Source organism: Anguilla anguilla, chromosome 14, assembly GCF_013347855.1.
Source record: "Anguilla anguilla isolate fAngAng1 chromosome 14, fAngAng1.pri, whole genome shotgun sequence".
Lineage (NCBI taxonomy): Eukaryota > Metazoa > Chordata > Actinopteri > Anguilliformes > Anguillidae > Anguilla > Anguilla anguilla.
In genome coordinates this window covers 2,535,567-2,555,710 of record NC_049214.1, presented here as the reverse complement: position 1 = coordinate 2,555,710, position 20,144 = coordinate 2,535,567, and the positions used below count along the sequence as shown (strand labels likewise).

Below are 20,144 nucleotides of genomic sequence, written 5' to 3'. Positions count from 1 at the left end.
TTTCATGATCTCTTTGAATCCCTTTCAGGAAAGGATTGCTCTGTTCCATTCTTCCTTAGTTTAGCGTTTCGGGGCTAATGCGGGCTGGTTGGGTGCCATTTTGCTCAGGATAGCTTATGCGCGTAATGACAGTGTCAGCGTAAATCTCAAAATTGCTTTGAGAGGATCCAGATTTCGTCCAAAAGCATGCAGAGGATCTTTTCTTCTCCTGGAGCTGTGGAGTCTTGAAGGCGCATTATCTGAACGGCTCACTCAAATGCGGTGTACACGAAATGCCAAAATATTTGAGAGAATGCGTAAGGTGGAGTGGGTTGGCTGGACAGGGCTGCGTTGGGTCGCGAAGCATGTCCTTGGGATCTGCAGATGCCGGCTGTTGTATAGTAACCCTGATACGGTCGAGGTAGTGTCTCAAGGTATCCTTAACAGGATCCTTAACATTACCTCATAAGATGTAAGATTTTATTTCATGGAAATCGTCAGCAGCACCTGTACCATAGAGTACATCGGTTGATGAACATGGAGACGTCTATGGTCAGATGGCTGTTGGGATTTGAGTCCAGGAGGTGGTTTTCGCCACTGGTTGTGATTGGCTGAGGCCACACACTCCTCTGAGGCGTTTCCTTAAGTAAACCTCTGGCTGCCAAGATGACATCGTCAGCTGGCAGTTAGTCCGGGCGAAAGCTAAATGTCAAGCACACTTCTCAGAAGGCTGTTCAGGTCTTTCTCGTAAACGGCTGAATGTAAGAGCGTATAAATCGGTTACTGGGAGTCTGTTGTTGAGTGAAAAATTCATTTGTCATACGATGGGGTTGGAAAAGGCCACGCAGTGCTGCACTGTGGGCGATGTAGTCTATACAAACTGACCCCTACCCTTTGAAGGTCAGTTGAAGGTCATGTGAGGTACAGACCTCAGGACTGAGCACTGATTGGACAAAGGAATGGATGCAGTACTGGAAGCAGCCAGCAGAGTCCCGTTGTCAAGCTGCTTATTTCCACCAGTGCAAAAAAACTGTGTTAAACTGAAATGAGTCAAGCTTTCCATTGATTTAAAGAAATTGAAAATAATATAAAAATTAGACAGGGAGATTGTCTTAGCATCTGTTTCCGAAGGACACGATGTGGGAAGCTCAGCAGTGCCTAATCAAAATCAAACCATTTGCGAGAGAGTCAATAAAATGGAGTTGTCTCATCTTATTTCCCATCTTAAAAAACAATTGTGTGTGTGTGTGCCTGTGTGTGTGAAATTGCAATTGAAGTCTTGAATTTGAATTGAAAATGGTGGACATGATATAGAGTTTGTCTCTGAATAAAAGGAAATAGGATTTAATTTAAATTAAATTAAATATCCAATGGCAAATGCATTTCATTTATTTTACAGCAGAGAGGCATTCAGCGGGGGCATTCATATTCCGAACATCAGCTGAATTTCATTAAATATCATACAGACATTTTGTTCTGAGTAGCGGTGAAAAGTAAGGGCTTCTTTTAAAACGGTCAGTAATCTGCAGGAATTTTACGCTCATTAATCCTGTTCAACTCGAGGAGCAGATGCTGTGTGTGGCTGGAGTTTCACTTACTGGTGTGCGGACCGTGAAGGAAGCTCGATACACGCTGAAATGACTGAGGGTTCTGCGTGAATGATTAAATGAGTAAGGTTCTTTTACGTTGAATTTATGCAGGTACAGGTTGCAATGCAGGTTAAGTACCTTTGCTCAAGGGTACAACGGCAGTGTCCTACCTGGGAATCGAACCTGCGACCTTCAGGTTACAAGCCCAGTTCCCTACTCATTATGCTACACTGCCGCCCGATTCATATTCATGAAATGACATTGCTTTTCTTAACATGTTTCTTTAATACTTCACTTTACGCTTTACACCGATACCTTCCGTAATGTGTGTGTTTATTCCTCTGGGTAGAACTTTACAATAAGGTCATGTGAATTGGCATTAACTAATGTGGTTGTTAAGTGCTAACTCCTGAAAAGTTCATCCGTACAGCTCTGTTAATGTATTTGTACATCATGAATTCATGTTAACCGCCACATTAGTTAATGCCAATTCATGTGAGCTTATTGTGACCTTAAGTGCTACCTTCCTCTGAAATGAGTCGAGGAGAATTCCACTGAACCCTGATTCAGAACCCTGCCCTTCCACCTCTATTGCTTCTGTGTCTGCTGTGGCACTCAGTGCTTGACAATGATTACCAGGGTCTGGGTCCTTTCTGGTTCAGTTGAGTTATTTCAGGATGCAACTTCAAATTTATTAATTGCAAAAGTTTCAAAAAAAAAAAAAAAAAAAAAATTGTCATGGACTTTATCTTGAATTGAATTTCTGTTAATTTCCTGAATTTGAAACGGGTTGGACCCCAAACCTGTTGAGTATATACGCCAGGCAGCCGGGTTCTAAATCTTCTGTCCGATTCAGGCCAGATTCTTCCCAAAAAAAAACAACTGTGTGCATGGGCCAAAAACTTTTCATGTACTATTCATAATTCAGTGTATGAATAAGATGTATTGTATGTGTGCACACCAAAGCAGATTCCTTCTTAAAATATTTATACCTACTGCTTGTTATTCTGTCACTGTTTGGAGGTGCTTCAGACATAGAGCAGATGCAGACCTGGACAGAGTTGGGGTTTTTTTTGTAGTAATTTATTTATTTTTTTAATCAATGATAAATGGGCCAAGACTATGTCTGTCCTGGGCTGTGTTTGGCTCCCAGTTCAACAGCCCTGAATTACACCTCACAACACCAGTGCTGCAACAGTGAGACCCCCAAATGGGTGGAGCTATTTATATGCTCCCAGGCTGAACCAATCATCGCACTCATTCTGTGGAGAGAATACTTGTTTGATTGGTTCAGACAAGGCAGAGATTGACAGCACGTTGTAGCTCCAACTGTCATACGCTCACGAGCCGCCGCTCTCCCGACGCGACCTCACGTGCTCTGTGATTCGTCCACACGGCCTGGTTATGACAGCAACATCTCAAACGTAAATATCCTGGTTTCCAACGGTTCAGCAGCTGAATCTAATCTCCCCTCGCCATCAAGCTGTAAAGTTTTTTAAAGAAGTGTCTCGCTAGTCTGTGTGGAAAAACTAGGTTTTTGTTGAGTTTGTTTTTAAAAAATAAAATAAAATTTGAATTTAAAACCCAAGATATTGTGTTTTATCTTCCGCAGCTATCAAAGACAACAGCAAGCGTTCCATTAACAGCGACTGGAAGATCGAGAACCCGGGCCTGTTCAACATCGCCGGTACCACCGTCCACTACGTGAGGAGAGGATTGTGGGAGAAACTGTCAGCCAAAGGCCCCACAACGTCTCCTCTGCACCTGCTGGTCAGTGACAATGCCCATTGGGCACAACTTGGCATACGGAATGATTGAATCTGATTGAATGCACTTCAGATCTCTTAAACACCGTGTGTGGTTGTTGTCCTGAACCAAATTAAAACACCTTGTAAAAAGCAGCTAATTTAGACACTGGGAACAAGGTGCGCAGATTCTTTAGCCAATTAGTGACTTATATTAAGCACATAAGTGCAGAAACACATAAACACAGCACACACAGTGGTGCTCTGGGATTTGAATTTGCGGTCCCTGTCACAGCTTTGATGGGCATGATGTTCAGTGGTTTTCCTTGTAACTGTTTCTCCTCCTGCATTACATTAAATTACAGGCATTTAGCAGGCGCTCTTATCCAGAGTGACTTACACAACTTTTTCATAGCATTTACATTGCATTCAATTATACAGCTGGATATATCCTTAGGCAATACAATGGCAGTGTCCTACCAGGGAATCGAACCTGTTACCTTTAGGTTACCAGACCAACTCCTTACCCATTACACTACACTGCCTCCCCAGGTGCTTCTCTTCAATGATCAGAACTACGGGATCCACTACGAGTACACCCTGCCGGCAGAGCCCGCCTCCGAGCCACAGGGGGGCGCCATCCCCAAAGCCAGCGAGCCCCTCTTCATGTGGACCCACTCGGGCTGGGAGGACTGCCACGCCGTCTGTGGGGGAGGTAGGAGGCCCTCGCCCAATCACCACGCACCCAACTGATGACATTCAGTCCTGATGCCCACAACTCACCCAATCACCACGCCCCCAACTGATGACATCATTCAGTCCTGATGCCCACAACTCACCCAATCACCACGCCCCCAACTGATGACATCATTCAGTCCTGATGCCCACAACTCACCCAATCACCACGCCCCCAACTGATGACATCATTCAGTCCTGATGCCCACAACTCACCCAATCACCACGCCCCCAACTGATGACATCATTCAGTCCTGATGCCCACAACTCACCCAATCACCACGCCCCCAACTGATGACATCATTCAGTCCTGATGCCCACAACTCACCCAATCACCACGCCCCCAACTGATGACATCATTCAGTCCTGATGCCCACAACTCACCCATTTACCATGCCCCCAACTGATGACATCATTCAGTCCTGATGCCCACAACTCACCCAATCACCACGCCCCCAACTGATGACATCATTCAGTCCTGATGCCCACAACTCACCCATTTACCATGCCCCCAACTGATGACATCATTCAGTCCTGATGCCCACAACTCACCCAATTACAACACCCCCAACTGATGACCTCCTCATTCAGTCCTGTTGTCCATACCTCACAGCCTTGTTCCCACACCTTATTCTGTGCTCTCACCATGTCCCACCATGTCCCATTCCCACATCCCTATTCCCCAAACTGCCCATGTCCCCAGCAGCATCAGTTTATCTTGGGTTTAATGGTTCTGCAGGGCCAGTGAGCACGAGCTTAATGAACCGCTGACGTTACTTCACTGTGTGCAGGGGAACGGAAGACCATCGTCACCTGCACCAAGATAGTCAACAAGACGACCAGCGTGGTGGACAACAGGAAGTGCCGCCACTTGACCAAACCGGAGCCCCAAGTGCGGAAGTGTAACGAGCAGCCCTGCCAGACGAGGTGAGCGGGATAAACGCACACCTTCACCCTTCCCCCGCACGGGTTCTGGGTAAAAAACAATAAACGTAAATAAGACAAAAGAAAATAAAACAGAGCGACTGCTGGACCAGCTCCTCCAGCTTTTCAGCGGTTGTTTACTTTCTTTCCATGCGCTGACAAACAAAACTCAAAAACTTGCTTTCTTGGTGTGTGCTCCCGGCCTCGGCCCCGAACTGTGGAGAGAAACGTTGCCAAGACCAATCCGCTTCCTCAGCGGACCGAATGCTACATACGCATTATATGAAATTTGGAAAATGAATGTTAAAATGTATCTTTTGATCTCTGTTCATTTGGAAATGTGCATTGTATTCCTCCCTGTTTGACTCTGATAAGTGGCAAGAGCTTTTTGTTCAAGACTTCCCGCTGTAGTAACGTTTCACATACGCGGTTTTGCTTGCTGTCCGTTGCCCGTCGGCTGCTGGGAGCAGGTTGACCCGAAGGCGCCCCCCGATGCGTTTGCCGTGCCGTGTTTTCACCGTCTCTCTCAACGCGCGCGGCTGAAGGCCAGCTTCATCAGCCTCGGCTTATCGGCCGCACAAAGACGGCAGTGTCCAGCGGCCTTTGATAGCGGGGCAAAAAAAACCTAATTAAGCGAAACTCGCCGCGCTCCGTTGAAAAACGGGGATGAAATCTCGTGGTTTTCAAAGAAAGAGCGCGGTTGTTTGCGTTCTGCCCCCCGAAAAAAGCAAGAAAGACAAATTGCTCCTTGGCTGCCTATCAGAGTCTGAGAGAGAGATAAGAGACTTATTGGGTTTCGGGGGGGGAAGTCTTTCGTATTGTTTTTTTATGTGCGTCCGCACGCTGAAGGAGCTGTTAGTCTTCCTCATCCACGGCAGCGCTGGGCTCCTGGAGGTCGTGACGCCGCGCTCCCGAGTCCCCCCGTGTTTACGGCCCCCTCCGGCATCTCTTCGTTTGGAGGGAGTCCCCCTGCCGCTCCAAGTGTAAATAAGGCGGTAATTGAAATGATTTGTTCTGACGCCATCGCAGGGTTATGAGCGTACAGTGACTGTTGGGCTCGAAGTGTTGTTGTTGTTCTTTCCCCCTTTGGAATGTTTTCTCTCTTCTTCTTCTTTGGTGCCCTGAGCCTTCAGGAGCACTTTGGCTGTCTCGGTGTCACAGTGTGTTGAGAGGAACTGCTTTACCTCACACGCACTGGATTCTGGGTATACAACAGGGGGGTCCTTAAGGGTGCCGTGGGGGGTCCCTGGCCAGAAATGTGCAATGACTGTGTATAAGGCTGGGAAATTTTTAAAAAAACTGTCCTCTTCTAAACTTATAATGGGGGTCCCCTGGATACCTTTGAGGCTGGATGGGGGTCCCCAGTGAAAGCACTAGATAATGTGACTGGGGAGCCAGGACATCTGCAAGAGTCCTCACTGCTTCCACTCATAGACCATGATGGTTGTAAGCTGTGTGTGAGTGTGTCTCTGTGTGTGTATGTGTGTGCATGTGTCTGTGCGAGTGAGTGTTTGTGTGTGTATGTCTGTGCGTCTGTGTGTGCGCGTACGTGTATGTATCTGTGTGTGTGTGTGTGTGTCTGTCTGTGTCTGTGCCTGTGTGAGTGAGTGTGTGTAAGAGTGAGTGAGTGTGTGTAAGAGTGTGTGTGTGTGTGTGTGTGTACAGGAGTTGGAGTGGCACAGGTGTTTCATGTTAAGGTGAATGCCTATTTGCAGTGCGTATCAGCTGTAAATGAAAGAGGTCTCTCAGTGCAGGTCAGGTTTGTGTTGTGCTCATGACTTTAACTGATGTTCCTCATTCTCAGCCGTTGGAACTCTGTAGCGCTTCTAACGTAATTATTGGCCTCGAAGGCCGAACAATTCCATGGCAATGCTAATTTTACAGAACCTAAGTAAATACTCGTTATTCATTTGAACTGACTGATTTTGAAATTTTAAAGGGGTTTCCAAATATTTGGGCATTCGTTCACATCCCACACAATAAATATAACATGTTAGATATAACATGCGCTCCAGGGCGTACAGTTGGTTAAAATAAATGTGGGGGAGCGATCCTTGTGTTTTGTATGTATCTGATATATATATATATATATATATATATACGATATGTGTGCGTTTGGTAATTCTATCGTTAGCAGAAGCCAGTGTAACGAGCTGTGACCGTGGTTGTCAGTTATTGCAGTTTGACGGATTGGCGTATTGGCCGTGCTCTGCTCTGTCTGTGTTTGAAATGGCTCTGTTCGAGAACCACGTCTTCATCAGACCGTCTCCACGAACAGCTGGGCTTGCAAGGAAGCACTAAATCGTCCACTTGAGATATCAAAATGTTTGCTCAAGATGTAGCCCCCCCCCTCCCTGTGGGTTTTATTATCATTGGCAGTGATTTTGATGGGGGGGAGGGGGGTGGTGCTGTAATAGCAAACGTTGGGAAGAGGCCTTTTAATTACCATGACAGAATTATGCCACCATTAATAATATTTAATATTTCTTCTCTGACGTCCCATGTCTTCATACTGTGCACAATATTAATATACGTTGCATATGATGTGTTACTGTACCTGCCCTCATACTGTAATTATGTTAAAAATAAGACTGAAAAGTACTCTTGCTTGTTAAAAAAAAAAAACGGGTTGTGGCTGAATGTGTCGTTTCAGGGTGGGAGAATGCCAGAATGTTCAGGGGACGGTGTGTTGGGGCTGTGTGTTGGGGGAGTGTTGGGAGGGTGTGTTGGGGGTGTTGGGGCTGTGTGGGGGGAGTGTAGGGGCTGTGTGTTGGGGTGGGGGGGGAGTGTGTTGGGGAGCGGCTCCTCTCCGGGCTTCAGACCTGTATCAGCTGTGTTTAACAGCACTGGCAGGAGCAGTGGGATGAAGCTGATTTACGGCGCCTTGGTGCTGTAGACCTGGTCCGCTGTGTGGAGGGATCTGGCTGCGGCAGGCTGGCCTGTGTGTGCTGTAGACCCGGTCCGCTGTGTGGAGGGACCGGGCTGCGGCAGGCTGGCCTGTGTGTCTCTCTCCTCACCACTGCGTCATGTTCGCGTTCCGCTCGCGCCAGCTGGCCCACATCTCCTACCCCCCCACCCCCCCCCGAAACGGGCTGGACATAACAGATCTACTCCCAAACATCCCTCTCTCCCCCCTACCCCTCCCGCTCTCTCTCTCCCTCTCTATCCCTCCCTCTTTCTCTCCTCCTCTTTATCCCTCTCTCCCCCCCTACCCCTCCCGCTCTCTCTTTCTCTCCTCCTCTTTATTGCTCTCTCCCTCACTTTCACCCTCCCTCTCTCTTCTTCCTTCTCTCTCTCCCTCTCTATCCCTCCCTCTTTCTCTCCTCCTCTTTATCTCTCTCTCCCTCTTTATCCCTCCCTCTCTCTCTATCTCTCCCGCTCTCTTCTTCCTTCTCTCTCTCCCTCTCTTTATCCCTCCCTCTCTCTCTCTCCCTCTCTTTATCCCTCCCTCTCTCTCTCCCTCTCTCTTCCTCCTTCTCCCTCTCTCTCTCCCTCTCTCTATCCTTCCCTCTCTGTCCCTCCCTCTCCCTCTCTCTCTATCCCTCCCTCTCCCTCTCTCTTCCTACCTTTCACCCTCTCTCTCTCTTCCTCCTTCTCCCTCTCTTTCTCTCTCTCTCTCCTGTCTCTCCCTCACTCACATCTGTAGGCCAGATGGACACCGCTGTGCCACGCTGGGTCCCCCTCGGCCTCTCTCTCTCCCTGTATACGCACGGTGTCGATCGCCCACTTTACGACACTCTGCCTCTCTCTCTCCCTGTATACGCACGGTGTCGATCGCCCACTTTACGACACTCTGCCTCTCTCTCTCCCTGTATACGCACGGTGTCGATCGCCCACTTTACGGCACACTGCCTCTCTCTCTCCCTGTATACGCACAGTGTCGATCGCCCACGTTACGGCACTCAGCCTGTCTCTCTCTCCCTGTATACGCGCGGTGTCGATCGCCCACGTTACGACACTCTGCCTCTCTCTCTCCCTGTATACGCACGGTGTCGATCGCCCACCTTACTGCACTCAGCCTGTCTCTCTCTCCCTGTATACGCACAGTGTCGATCGCCCACGTTACGACACTCTGCCTCTCTCTCTCCCTGTATACGCACGGTGTCGATCGCCCACCTTACGACACTCTGCCTCTCTCTCTCCCTCTATACACGCGGTGTCGATCGCCCACCTTACTGCACTCAGCCTGTCTCTCTCTCCCTGTATACGCACAGTGTCGATCGCCCACGTTACGGCACTCAGCCTGTCTCTCTCCCTGTATACGCACAGTGTCGATCACCCACGTTACGACACTGCCTCTCTCTCTCCCTGTATACGCGCGGTGTCGATCGCCCACCTTACGACACTCTGCCTCTCTCTCTCCCTGTATACGCGCGGTGTCGAGCGCCCACGTTACGGCACTCAGCCTCTCTCTCTCCCTGTTTACGCACGGTGTCGATCGCCCACTTTACGGCACTCAGCCTGTCTCTCTCTCCCTGTATATGCGCGGTGTCGATCGCCCACCTTACGACACACTGCCTCTCTCTCTCCCTCTCTTTACGTTCGGTGTCGAGCGCCACGCACCCCGCCCGTGGGGATGAGGCCTGCCACGCCTGGTCTCAGCGCTGAACGAGACTCGGGCATTTGACCTCTGACCTTTGACCCCTGGAATGTAAGAGGATGAGGAGAGCTGAGCCAGTCAGACTGCCTTTTGACTGATTTGTCATCTGTCCTGGTGTCTAGAGAGCATCTAGCACCGTGCCAGGCCTGGTCATGAAGACTCCCAGAGTCACGATGGATATGACACACACACACTGAGACTGTTATAGCTACCCTGGATCCACACTGTGAATCCACTGAGCACTGAGGCTTTCTGGTGCTGAGAACAGGCAGGGAAACCCTAAATATGACACTGCTGCCCCTGTAACACTTGTAATTCCTGGCTTGCAAAATTCACTGTCATACTTAGAGAGAGTCCTGTAATAAGACCATTTCTACAGTAGTGCGTGTGTATTGTTTTTATGGAGAGCTTGCTGTGTTTGGAGCGGGGGGTGCGGGGGCAGAATTTGGGATGTTTTTTGCTCCAGAACCTCGTTGCGGGGGGTGGAGGGTGGAGGGTGATTTAGGGCAGGGCCAGGGGGGGTAATGTGTGTCCTCTGACCCCCACCCCCCAGGTGGATGATGACAGAGTGGACGTCCTGCTCCAGGACCTGTGGGAAGGGGTCCCAGAGCAGGCAGGTGGCCTGTACCCTGCAGCTGCCCAACGGCACCCTGGTGAAGGCCCGGGACAGGGACTGCGCCGGCCCCCGACCCCCCCCCAGCCAGCGCTGCGAAGGCCAGGACTGCCTGACCGTGTGGGAGGCGGGCGTGTGGTCCGAGGTACGCCCACAACACACACCCCCCCCGAAACGGCAGCGCCCACAAACTCAACAATCCCAACCCCCCCCACCCCAAAACCACAGCGCCCACAAACTCAACAATCACGACCCCCCCCACTCTGAAACCACAGTGCCCACAAACTCAACAATCACAACACACACCCCCCCCCCCCGAAACAGCAGCACCCACAAACTCAACAATCACAACCCTCCCAAACATCAATGCCCACAATCTCAACCATGACGCACCCCCCCCCACCCAAACAGCACCGTCCGCAATCACAATCACAACACCCCTCCCAAACATCAATGCCCACAATCTCAACCATGACGCACCCCCCCCACCCAAACAGCACCGTCCGCAATCACAATCACAACACCCCTCCCAAACATCAATGCCCACAATCTCAACATACACTTGAAGTTGTTTTTAACAGTACCTGTAAGGGTTTTAGTTCAGTAAAATAATTTATTGAATTTGATTAAATTTCTGTGAAGAAAACACCATCCATTGCATTATAAGTGAAAAGTTGTGTTTACTGGACATGTGTTTACTGAAACCAAGATCTGTTTAAATTCTGAGAGAAAATAAATCCAAGGGAAAATTTGGTTGTTGAGAAACCCAAATATTTCTGAATGTGTTTTACAAGGGCCAGTGGGTTTGTGCCTTGATGCACTGTTATAGATTCCGTTCGACATTCGTCTTCAATTTTGATTCGCAATTAAATGTGAGATTTCTTTCCACGAACACACAGGTTGGCAAGATTAGCGATCATCATGAAAATAAGACTTGCACATAATTCAAGGACGAACTTGATGGATGACTGTTGATTGATTCCAGGCCTTTTTTGAAAATTTCACAGACTTCAGCTGTGAAACCTTTAGTGAGTTATCAAGCTGACATTAGCTGTACGCACACGGTATTACACAGTCACGTGGAGGTGAGGAGAGAACTGAGAGATGAGTCTTAGGTGTCCTTTCAGGTGTGAGGTCACAAATACTTCATTAGAACGTTCTTAACTGAACATTCTAATGCTGATGTCACAATCTCTACTGGCAACTGAAAGCAGTGGAATTCTAAGAACAATGAATGTTGAAAAAACATTCCAGTGGTGATTATAAGCTTTTTATACTATTTGTATAGCATCATACAAACAGCAGCTCAAATACGCTGTATGACCAAAAGTGTCTGGACACCCCTTGGTCTGGGGCTGTTTTTCATGGTTTGGGCTAGGCCCCTTAGCTCCAGCGAAGGCAAATCTTAATGCTACAGCATACAATCACATTCTATAGGATTTTGTGCTTCCCCAACATTTTGGGAAAGGCCATTTCCTGTTTCAGCATGACAATGCCCCCAAGGCACACAGCAAGGTTCATATAGAATTTTCTTTTCAAGAACGGTGTGGAAGAACTTGACTGGCCTGCACTGAGCCCTGACCTCAACCCCATCCAACACCTTTGGGATTAATTGGAAAGCCAACTGCGAGCCAGGCCTAATCGCCCAATCAGTGCCCGACCTCACTAATGCTCTTCTGGCTGAGTGGAAGCAAATCCCTGCAGCCTGTGCTCCAACATCGAGTATAAATCCCAGAAGAGTAGAGGTCATTACAGGCATTTGTCAGATGCTCTTATCCAGAGCGACGTACAACAAAGTTATACACTTTGTTGTACATCGCTCTGGATAAGAGCATCTACCAAATGCCTGTAATGTAATGTAAATGTAATGTCATTATGGCAGCAAAGGGTGGACCAACTTCACATTAATGCCCATAATTTTGGATGAGATGTTGGATGTCAGGTGTCCACATACTTTTGGCCATGTAGTGTACAACTTTATCTTTTTAAAAATTATGCAAATTCTTCACACTTGGAAGCGGAGACCTGATTGCTCAAACCATCAACTGGAGCGGGATTTTAAAGATTATCAATCGTCGAGAACAGAAATCTGGTGCTGATGCAATGCTCAGCAATGACCACAGAGAAATGGGCTTGCCTCTCTGTTCTCTGACTGCTTTGACACACACGCTGATCTTTTCCTGCAGAACATCGCTGGTGACATCGGCACTAGAACGTTCCGTTTAGAACATTCTGATGGCACGTCTGCGATCCTGAGCCTTAGAGGGTTAATGAAGCTCAGGGTTCCGCAGGTGAGCTGAGGTTCCGTCGGTTCTGCGACCCACCTGGGCATCGGTTCTGCGTCCCACCTGGGCATCGGTTCTGTGTCCCACCTGGGCATCGGTTCTGTGTCCCACCTGGGCATTGGTTCTGTGACCCACCTAGACATCGGTTCTGTGTCCCACCTGGGCATCGGTTCTGCGTCCCACCTGGGCATCGGTTCTGTGACCCACCTGGGCATCGGTTCTGCGACCCACCTGGGCATCGGTTCTGCGACCCACCTGGGTGTCGCTCCGCCCAGCCGGTGCCAGCCTCTCCCTTACAGGTGGCTGGCACTGGAAAAAAGGAGCCGCAGGAATAAATGAATCCCCTCACAGAAAGCTGCCTTGTTTCAGCAATTTATCGCTAAATGAGAACACGTGCGGTTAATTTCAAAATTGCTTTTTTTATGAACTTGCGAGGCGTTTTGGGACTGAGTTTCAGCGCGAGCTCTGCGTTAAGGGGGGCATACTTCTGTTGAAATGGAGCGTGGCTCCAAGCAGGCATTTAAAGAATTTTTCTCACAACAGCGTTCTCAGAGTGACCGGGCTGCTGTGCATGCGTTTAAGAAACGTTGTTTATTGGCCTGTAATCACTGGTGCAGTGAAATGATTGTTCTCTCTTGTGTCACATAAGTACAGTACATGTGTGTATGGTACATTTGTGTGTCCAGTACGTGTGTGTGTACAGTGGAGTGTGTGCACTACAGTGTGTATATAGTAGTGTGTGTGTGTACAGTACTGTGTGTATTGTACAGTGTATGTCTATAGTACTGTGCGTCTAGTGCAGTGTGTGTGTGTATAGTACAGTATGTGCAGTACAGTGTGTGTAGTATTGAGCAGCTCTTGGGGGTCTGTGAGGTCAAAGGTCAGGCATCTCCCCAAGCATAAATCACCCCCCAGCAGCATGTGCTCCTCCAGCTACTCGGCTGAAGGGGGGAGGGGGGGGCAGGCTAGCACCGCCCCGCCCCGCCCCGCCGATTTCTGGGCATGGTGGTTGGACCGGACCATCCTGACCCAGCCTCCGGTGCGATGACCTCATTCTTTCATGTTGGGCGGGGGCGAAAATGAGGGAGCCCCAGGAGAAGCTAGCCCAAGAGCAGTGCAACAGGCACGGACCAATTAAACCACTTTCGGCAGGATGAAAGATGAAAGAACTCCTTTTTGGGGAGTTTTTTGGTTAATGGTGTCTGTGTACAAAAGCAGTCGTGCAAAAACACCCCATCCCCCCATTCCACACACACACAAACACATAGTACCACCCCACCCTCTTTGTGGGGGGGGGGGGGAATCTCCCAAAATGCAAAGCGTTGATTTAGGGCCTCCTCATGAAGTAGTTACTCAACGGCTGTAACTCACCTGGGGAAGTGAACAATCTGGAAGCTCTAAACTGAAACATCTGCTGCCACAGAGGGCACGTGGGGGTTGGGGGGGGGGGGGTTCTGGGTGGGGGGCGGGGTGGGGGGCTCGGGGTATCTCCTCGCCTTTCATCGCCCCGCCCCCCCCCCCCGTCTCGCCGGGACGTGTTGAGGCAGATGAGGGGAATGCGGGGGGATGTGTCTTGGGACGTGTCCCGGCGTAAATCCTGTGCCCCTCCCCCCCTCCCTCCCATCCCATCCCACCCCCCCCGGGGGTTTTTTGGGGGCTCTGTGTGTTCCGCAGTGCTCTGTGAAATGCGGCCGGGGGGCCAGGCACCGGCTGGTGAAGTGCACCAACCCCCGCAGGAAGTGCGACCTGACCACGCTGCCCCGCGAGGTGGAGGAGTGCGAGGACTACTCCCAGTGCTACGTGTGGAGGACCGGCGACTGGGCCAAGGTACGCCCCTCCGTCACCCGCCCAAATCCCTGCACCCGAAACCCTGCTCCTAAAACCCTGCCCCTCCATCACCCGCCCAAAACCCTGCGCCCAAAACTCTGCCCCTCTTCCTCAAGGGACTCTCCATCACCCGCCCAAATCCCTGCGCCCAAAACCCTGCCCCTCTTCCTCATAGCCCCCTTCATCACCCGCCCAAAACCCTGCCCCTCTTCCTCATAGAGCTCTTCATCACCCGGCATTCCAAAAAAGCTCCCTAATCCCTGCTCCTCTAATCCCTGCTCCTCTTCCTCATAGGACTCCTCACCACCCGCCATTCTTCAACCATCTCCCAAAACCCTGCCCCTCTTCCTCACCCGCCATTCCTAAACAAATACCAAAACCCTTCCCCTCTTCCTCATAGGACTCTTCATCACCCGCCATTCTTCAACCATCTCCCAAAACCCTGCCCCTCTTCCTCACCCGCCATTCCTAAACAAATACCAAAACCCTTCCCCTTCTTCCTCATAGGACTCCTCATCACCCGCCATTCTTCAACCATCTCCCAAAACCCTGCCCCTCTTCCTCACCCGCCATTCCTAAACAAATACCAAAACCCTTCCCCTCTTCCTCATAGGACTCTTCATCACCCGCCATTCTTCAACCATCTCCCAAAACCCTGCCCCTCTTCCTCACCCGCCATTCCTAAACAAATACCAAAACCCTTCCCCTCTTCCTCATAGGACTGTTCATCACCCGCTATTCCTCAACCAGTTCCCAAAGCCCTGCTCCTCTTCCTCATAGGACTCTATCATTCGCCATTCCTCAGCCTGCTCCCGAAATCCTTCCCCTGTTCCTCGTATAACTCCAGCACCTCTGTGCCAGTCGTTCTTCAACCCTCCCTCTCTTCTACTCGGCTCCAGTGACTAATATCCAACATTTTTCCAATCTCCCTCTGTTCAACCCCAGGCAGTAATCCCCAGCATTTCTCCAGTTCTCCATCTCTCTGTTCGACCCCATTGACTAACCCCCATCATTTAATTTCATTTCATTTCATTTATTTATTCGCACCATAAAAGCAAGAACAATAAAAAAACAATACAAAATGGGGGGAAAAAAGCAGGTGCCGGTGAGGTTTGAAACCCAAGTGGGCTTATAAATATACCTCACCGAGAAGAATAAAATTATATGATGTATACAATGGAAACAACAATAAACAACATTTCTCTAACCCTTCCACTGTCACGTTGTTCAACCCCAATGACTAATCCCCGACATTTCTCCAACCCTCGCTCCCTGTGTAGCCCCCGATGCCTCGACTGTAACCTCTATATCAGCTGTTCTACTCTCCTTCGTTCTCCAGTGACCCAGTGCATATGAAAGTGAGCCTGTCTTTGACAAGTTACCATTTAACTGTCACTGACAGAATTTACTGTAGTCCAAATGGAGTTTAAACAACTGCTTCCTCCGTCGTCGCGGGAACTAATTTGTAAATTGGCGGGGCCGCGTGCCTGCCAGAGAGGAAATTCAGCCAAGAAATATAGTCATAATCACACGTCATAATCATAACAATAACCGTGTACATTAATCACGTATTAAACAGCAGTGTGGCCAGTGCTCTCTTGTAGATGCAGATGGATCGCCGCCATTGGTTTTCATTCTGTGTAGGATTGTGAAATTTGGCAGGACCGCAAATGTAGCGTAACTGTCGCGGTACAGAGCATTTATATTAGGCCCTTGTTTAGGGTGTGCTGCGATCAGCCAATCAGCAAGCATGGGGGAGTGGCTTTCCACATCTGCGGTTGCCTGGCAGCAGGCAAAACACCCATTGTGACATCAGCAGGTGACTCTTGCGGAATTCCAGGTGCATTATGGTCTGTGTTACAATGCAGACAGGCCATTCTGAATTACTACCCTCTGAATGTCATAATGCAACAAATCTGATTTCTTCTTCACAAAGATTGTGACCCCAGGACCCTGTAAGCGAGCAAATTAATTTAATCCAACCCATCCCTTATATTAAATGTTGGCCAACATTTGTCCGTATATCCTCCTGATAGCTGTCAAAAAAAGTTTAAGCATTTGAGTTTTTTGACATAATACAAGTGTCTTGGATGACAAAAACCTGTTGCAGTCAAAATATTTTAAAAAATATCATTTATTTTATATTTAACGACTGTCCCATGCAGTGTAGGTTTCAGCATATGTGATTCTCGAGATTCAGACCAGAATGTTCATGTCCCCTACAGGGGACAACATGACTTGGATGGTTTTAGTTGGAATTGGAATTGACATTTTTGGACGTGCGTCAGAACTGCACGTGCAGCCAACGCAGTGCGCGATCCGACTGGTGAGAAAGTCCGTGAAAAGCTTCGGACATACCGCAAGGCTTTTTTTCTCCCCATATTTATCTTAAAAGCAGCTCCAGGCCGCCGGGGCGTCCCGCGGGTGACGCGCGGTCGGGGTGCCCCCCCCCCTGTCCTACGGCGAGCGGGGGCGCTGTCACGCGCCTGACGGATATGCGCCTCACGCCGCTCCTCACAGAGCGCTTAAGCACGTCCACTACGCGCCGTCACCTAAATCTGCGGCCCGGGAGCTCTCCCAGAGCGCCGACCTCCGACCCCCTCGGCTCCAGCCAATCGCAGGCCGGCTTCTGCCAAACAGCAGAGAGATGGATCGGCGGTCGGCTTTGGCTTGCTGCTGTTGTTTTTCTTGTTATCCCGTCCGATGACCGTTTTAACAGCAAAATATGTGTTTTCTAAGTTTGACAAAAGAAGGAAGTTATTGAAAAGCAGGAGGCAAGCCTTTAGCTGTGACATCTCTCAGGTTTACAGTGATCTGAAAAAAGAGAGGAGGAAAAGAAGAAGGCAGGAAATAGATTGTATGTGGTGTCTTTTCTCTCTGTGGACATAAGACAATGTGGTGCCTTGGGGGGTGGTATATGATGGAGTTTCCAGCTGACAGACACTGTGGACTTGAACTTGCTGGAGGCCACGGGGTTCAAAGGTCAGGGGTCAGGTTTGCGGTGCTGTCCATCACACCCCCCCCCCCCCCCAGAGTGGAGTACTGCGTTTCAGAACACAGAGGGCTGAGAGTTCTGAAAGCAAAGAGAATGCTTCACTGTCTGACTCCTGTCACTGTAGTAGCTGGTTTTAGTGTGACACTCATCACTTGGGTACTTGGGTAGCTGAGGAATGCCTCTTGTCCCCCCTTTTTTTTTGTTTTTTTGGTGGTGCTGTTCTTTCAAACAGTCACCCCCATTGACCATCTCCATATAGTTACAGAAACAGTATTAAGTGTTTTATTTACACTCTGGCCCTCAACAGGCATTGTTATCCAGCGACATGCACGGCTTGATTTTTTATTTTATTTTATTTTTTACACACAATCCAGCTGGATTTTTACTGAAGCAGTGCAGTTTGGGTACCTCGCTCAAGGGGACAGCGGCCATGAATTGGATGGGATTCAAACCCACAGCCTAGTTCCATGCCCAGATAGTGAACCGTCAAGGAAACAGCCTTCGTCACAGAACCCAAAGGCCAGTTAGAACGCCACAAAAAATGTTTCGGTCAGTCCCTATGCCGCGCGAAGCAGAACCGTGTAATGTCTGTGTCACCCTCCGCTCCCCGTAAAACCAGCCCATGTAATATCAACGCCACTCCGCGTAAAACCAGCGCACGCAATCGCAATTCCACGTTTGTTTGTTTTATTAAACGTGCCTTGCGCCGTGAGTTATCCCTTCGTCTTTACCAGACGGTAGCTGTGCTAATAATCCAGGCTCAGCTGCGTAAACAGCGTGCCCAGATGTGGCCGTCTGCGCTAAAAAAAAAAAAACGAGCTAAGCGGACGCTACAGGTCCCGCAGCTGCATGGCGGTGGCAGCGGTTCCGGTCTCTCTAACGCGCATCCGTCACGACGCGTAAATGTTCATCCGAGCGGTCGGCGGTTTAAGAGCCGTATTTAAAGAAACGCCCGGCCCGTGTCCCCGTTAACGGGTGAATTTTGACCCATCGTTCTGTGTTTTTTAGAATTAGCAGCGCTTAATTATTATTTTTTTTTTTTAATGACGAGACTTTATTTATAGTCTCAGGCGAACAGTGCAGTAGAAACAGTTACAGTTCCCCGGTGGGGCAGCTCTGTTGTAAACCTTACTTCACCTCTTTCAAGTTGCTGTCCAGCACTATAAATAGATTGGATTTTATTTTATTTTTTAAATAAATAATATTTTTAGTGGCTGCGGCTAAATATCTGAACCATCTAAATGCTTAAATTTCAGACATGCCCAGAAGCCCAGTGAGGGATAGATTGCAGAGAGAGATATGCATAATGCATTGAGCATGGCTGCTGTACTGCAGGGCGTGGCCTGTTCCTCCTGGCCTGTTAGATCCCTCTGGCCTGCCAGTCCTTTGCTGTAGGTCTCTGTTGCCCCCCCCCCCACCCCCACTCTCCCTCCCCAGGCCAGAATAAAGCTCTTATTTCCGTCCCCCGTACAACAACTGCAAACACAAGCATCCCGGAGCAGTTACTGTAAAAGAGTGACCTACAGCCTCTGGCTTCCTCTGGATAAGACCACTGCATGGCCAATCACATGCATTCTGTGCCTGTCATGTCTGCAGCCTGTTATTAAACCAGAGGAACTACCCCGGAGACATGAGAAGGTTCGGTCTTATAAAAGGTGTTTTCAGTTCAAGGATAACATTTTGGGGAAAAAAAGGGGGGGGGATAGTAAATGCAAATTCGCCTTCTAAAATAAATCAGAGAACTTGTCCTTAACTTTGACTTTTGTTGGCGAGCCCCAGCAGCAGAAGAGAACAGAGTGTTGTGTTCTGTGACTGTGTGTGCTGGTTCAGTGTTGGCCATGGAAGACTGCTCTGATTAATTAGCTGGTGCCGCTGTGTGACTAGTGCTGTGACACGACTGTAACCAGACCCAACGCCTGACAATGGGGCGGGGTCAGTTGTGTCTAACACATGCACGCACACACACACACACACACACATACACTCTCTCGTGCATGCACACGCAAACATGCACAGAAGCACATGCAGACACTCACACACACACACACACACTCTCTCTCTCTCTCTCTCTCGCGCACACATGCAAACACACAGAAGCACACACATGCACATACACATACAAGTACACGTGCACATACACGCACATTACAGAATTATGTGAAATATTTGGTGTATTGCAGTATCAAAAAAAAAAAAGCACATTTGCATTACATCTGCTTAAATTTTTTCAGTCTTGTCAATGCTCACACGGTTACAAGAAATAGTACAAAATGTGTACATATTTGGAATAGGTCTCATTTTGGTTTAATCCTTTAACAATCAACATGTCCATGTCTACAGTACTCAAGACGTCCTTCACATTTTAAAACACAGCACTGTAAATTCATTAATTCTTCAGTCTGGAATGTTTATCCAAAATAAACAGAGACGTTTTCTATGTGTTTTGGCTTGGGCTGTTTGCAGTAAATTACAGTCGCCCCCCCCCCCCCCAGGAAAGACACGGACACGCTTTAATTGAATTAGATAAGTCTAACTGCGTTCAAATAAGCAGATTATTTACATTAATAAGGCCTTTTCATCTCAGCGGCCCTCCGCACAGGCCTCAAAGGAAACGGATGCAGGAAGTGACTGATTAGAACATTTCAGTCTGAGGTTCTGGGGCAGCCGCTAATCTGCTGCAATTAGCATCCGTACGCGGTGAACTCTCCGCGCCGTTACTGGCTGTCCTTACAGGAAGTAGATGGAGGCCAGGTTATGAGAAGTCCAACGTGGCCTCGTACACTTGCGTTTTTTTTTTTCCTTTTTTTTTCTCTCTAGCACCAGAGTATGCTTCTGTTATCTTCCAGCCATCC

The 20,144-nt window shown here is 48.9% G+C and overlaps 1 protein-coding gene across 1 annotated transcript in view; it reads left to right on the top strand.

Annotated features, from left to right (window-relative positions):
- LOC118212268 (A disintegrin and metalloproteinase with thrombospondin motifs 19-like) overlaps window positions 1-20,144 on the top strand; it is an 88,923-nt gene that overhangs the window by 63,775 nt on the left and 5,004 nt on the right. The window contains exons 17-21 of the mRNA XM_035389986.1: window positions 3,181-3,338; window positions 3,866-4,028; window positions 4,840-4,975; window positions 10,126-10,330; window positions 14,145-14,297. Of these exons, the coding sequence (XP_035245877.1) occupies window positions 3,181-3,338; window positions 3,866-4,028; window positions 4,840-4,975; window positions 10,126-10,330; window positions 14,145-14,297 (815 nt within the window). The remainder of the gene's footprint in view (window positions 1-3,180; window positions 3,339-3,865; window positions 4,029-4,839; window positions 4,976-10,125; window positions 10,331-14,144; window positions 14,298-20,144) is intronic.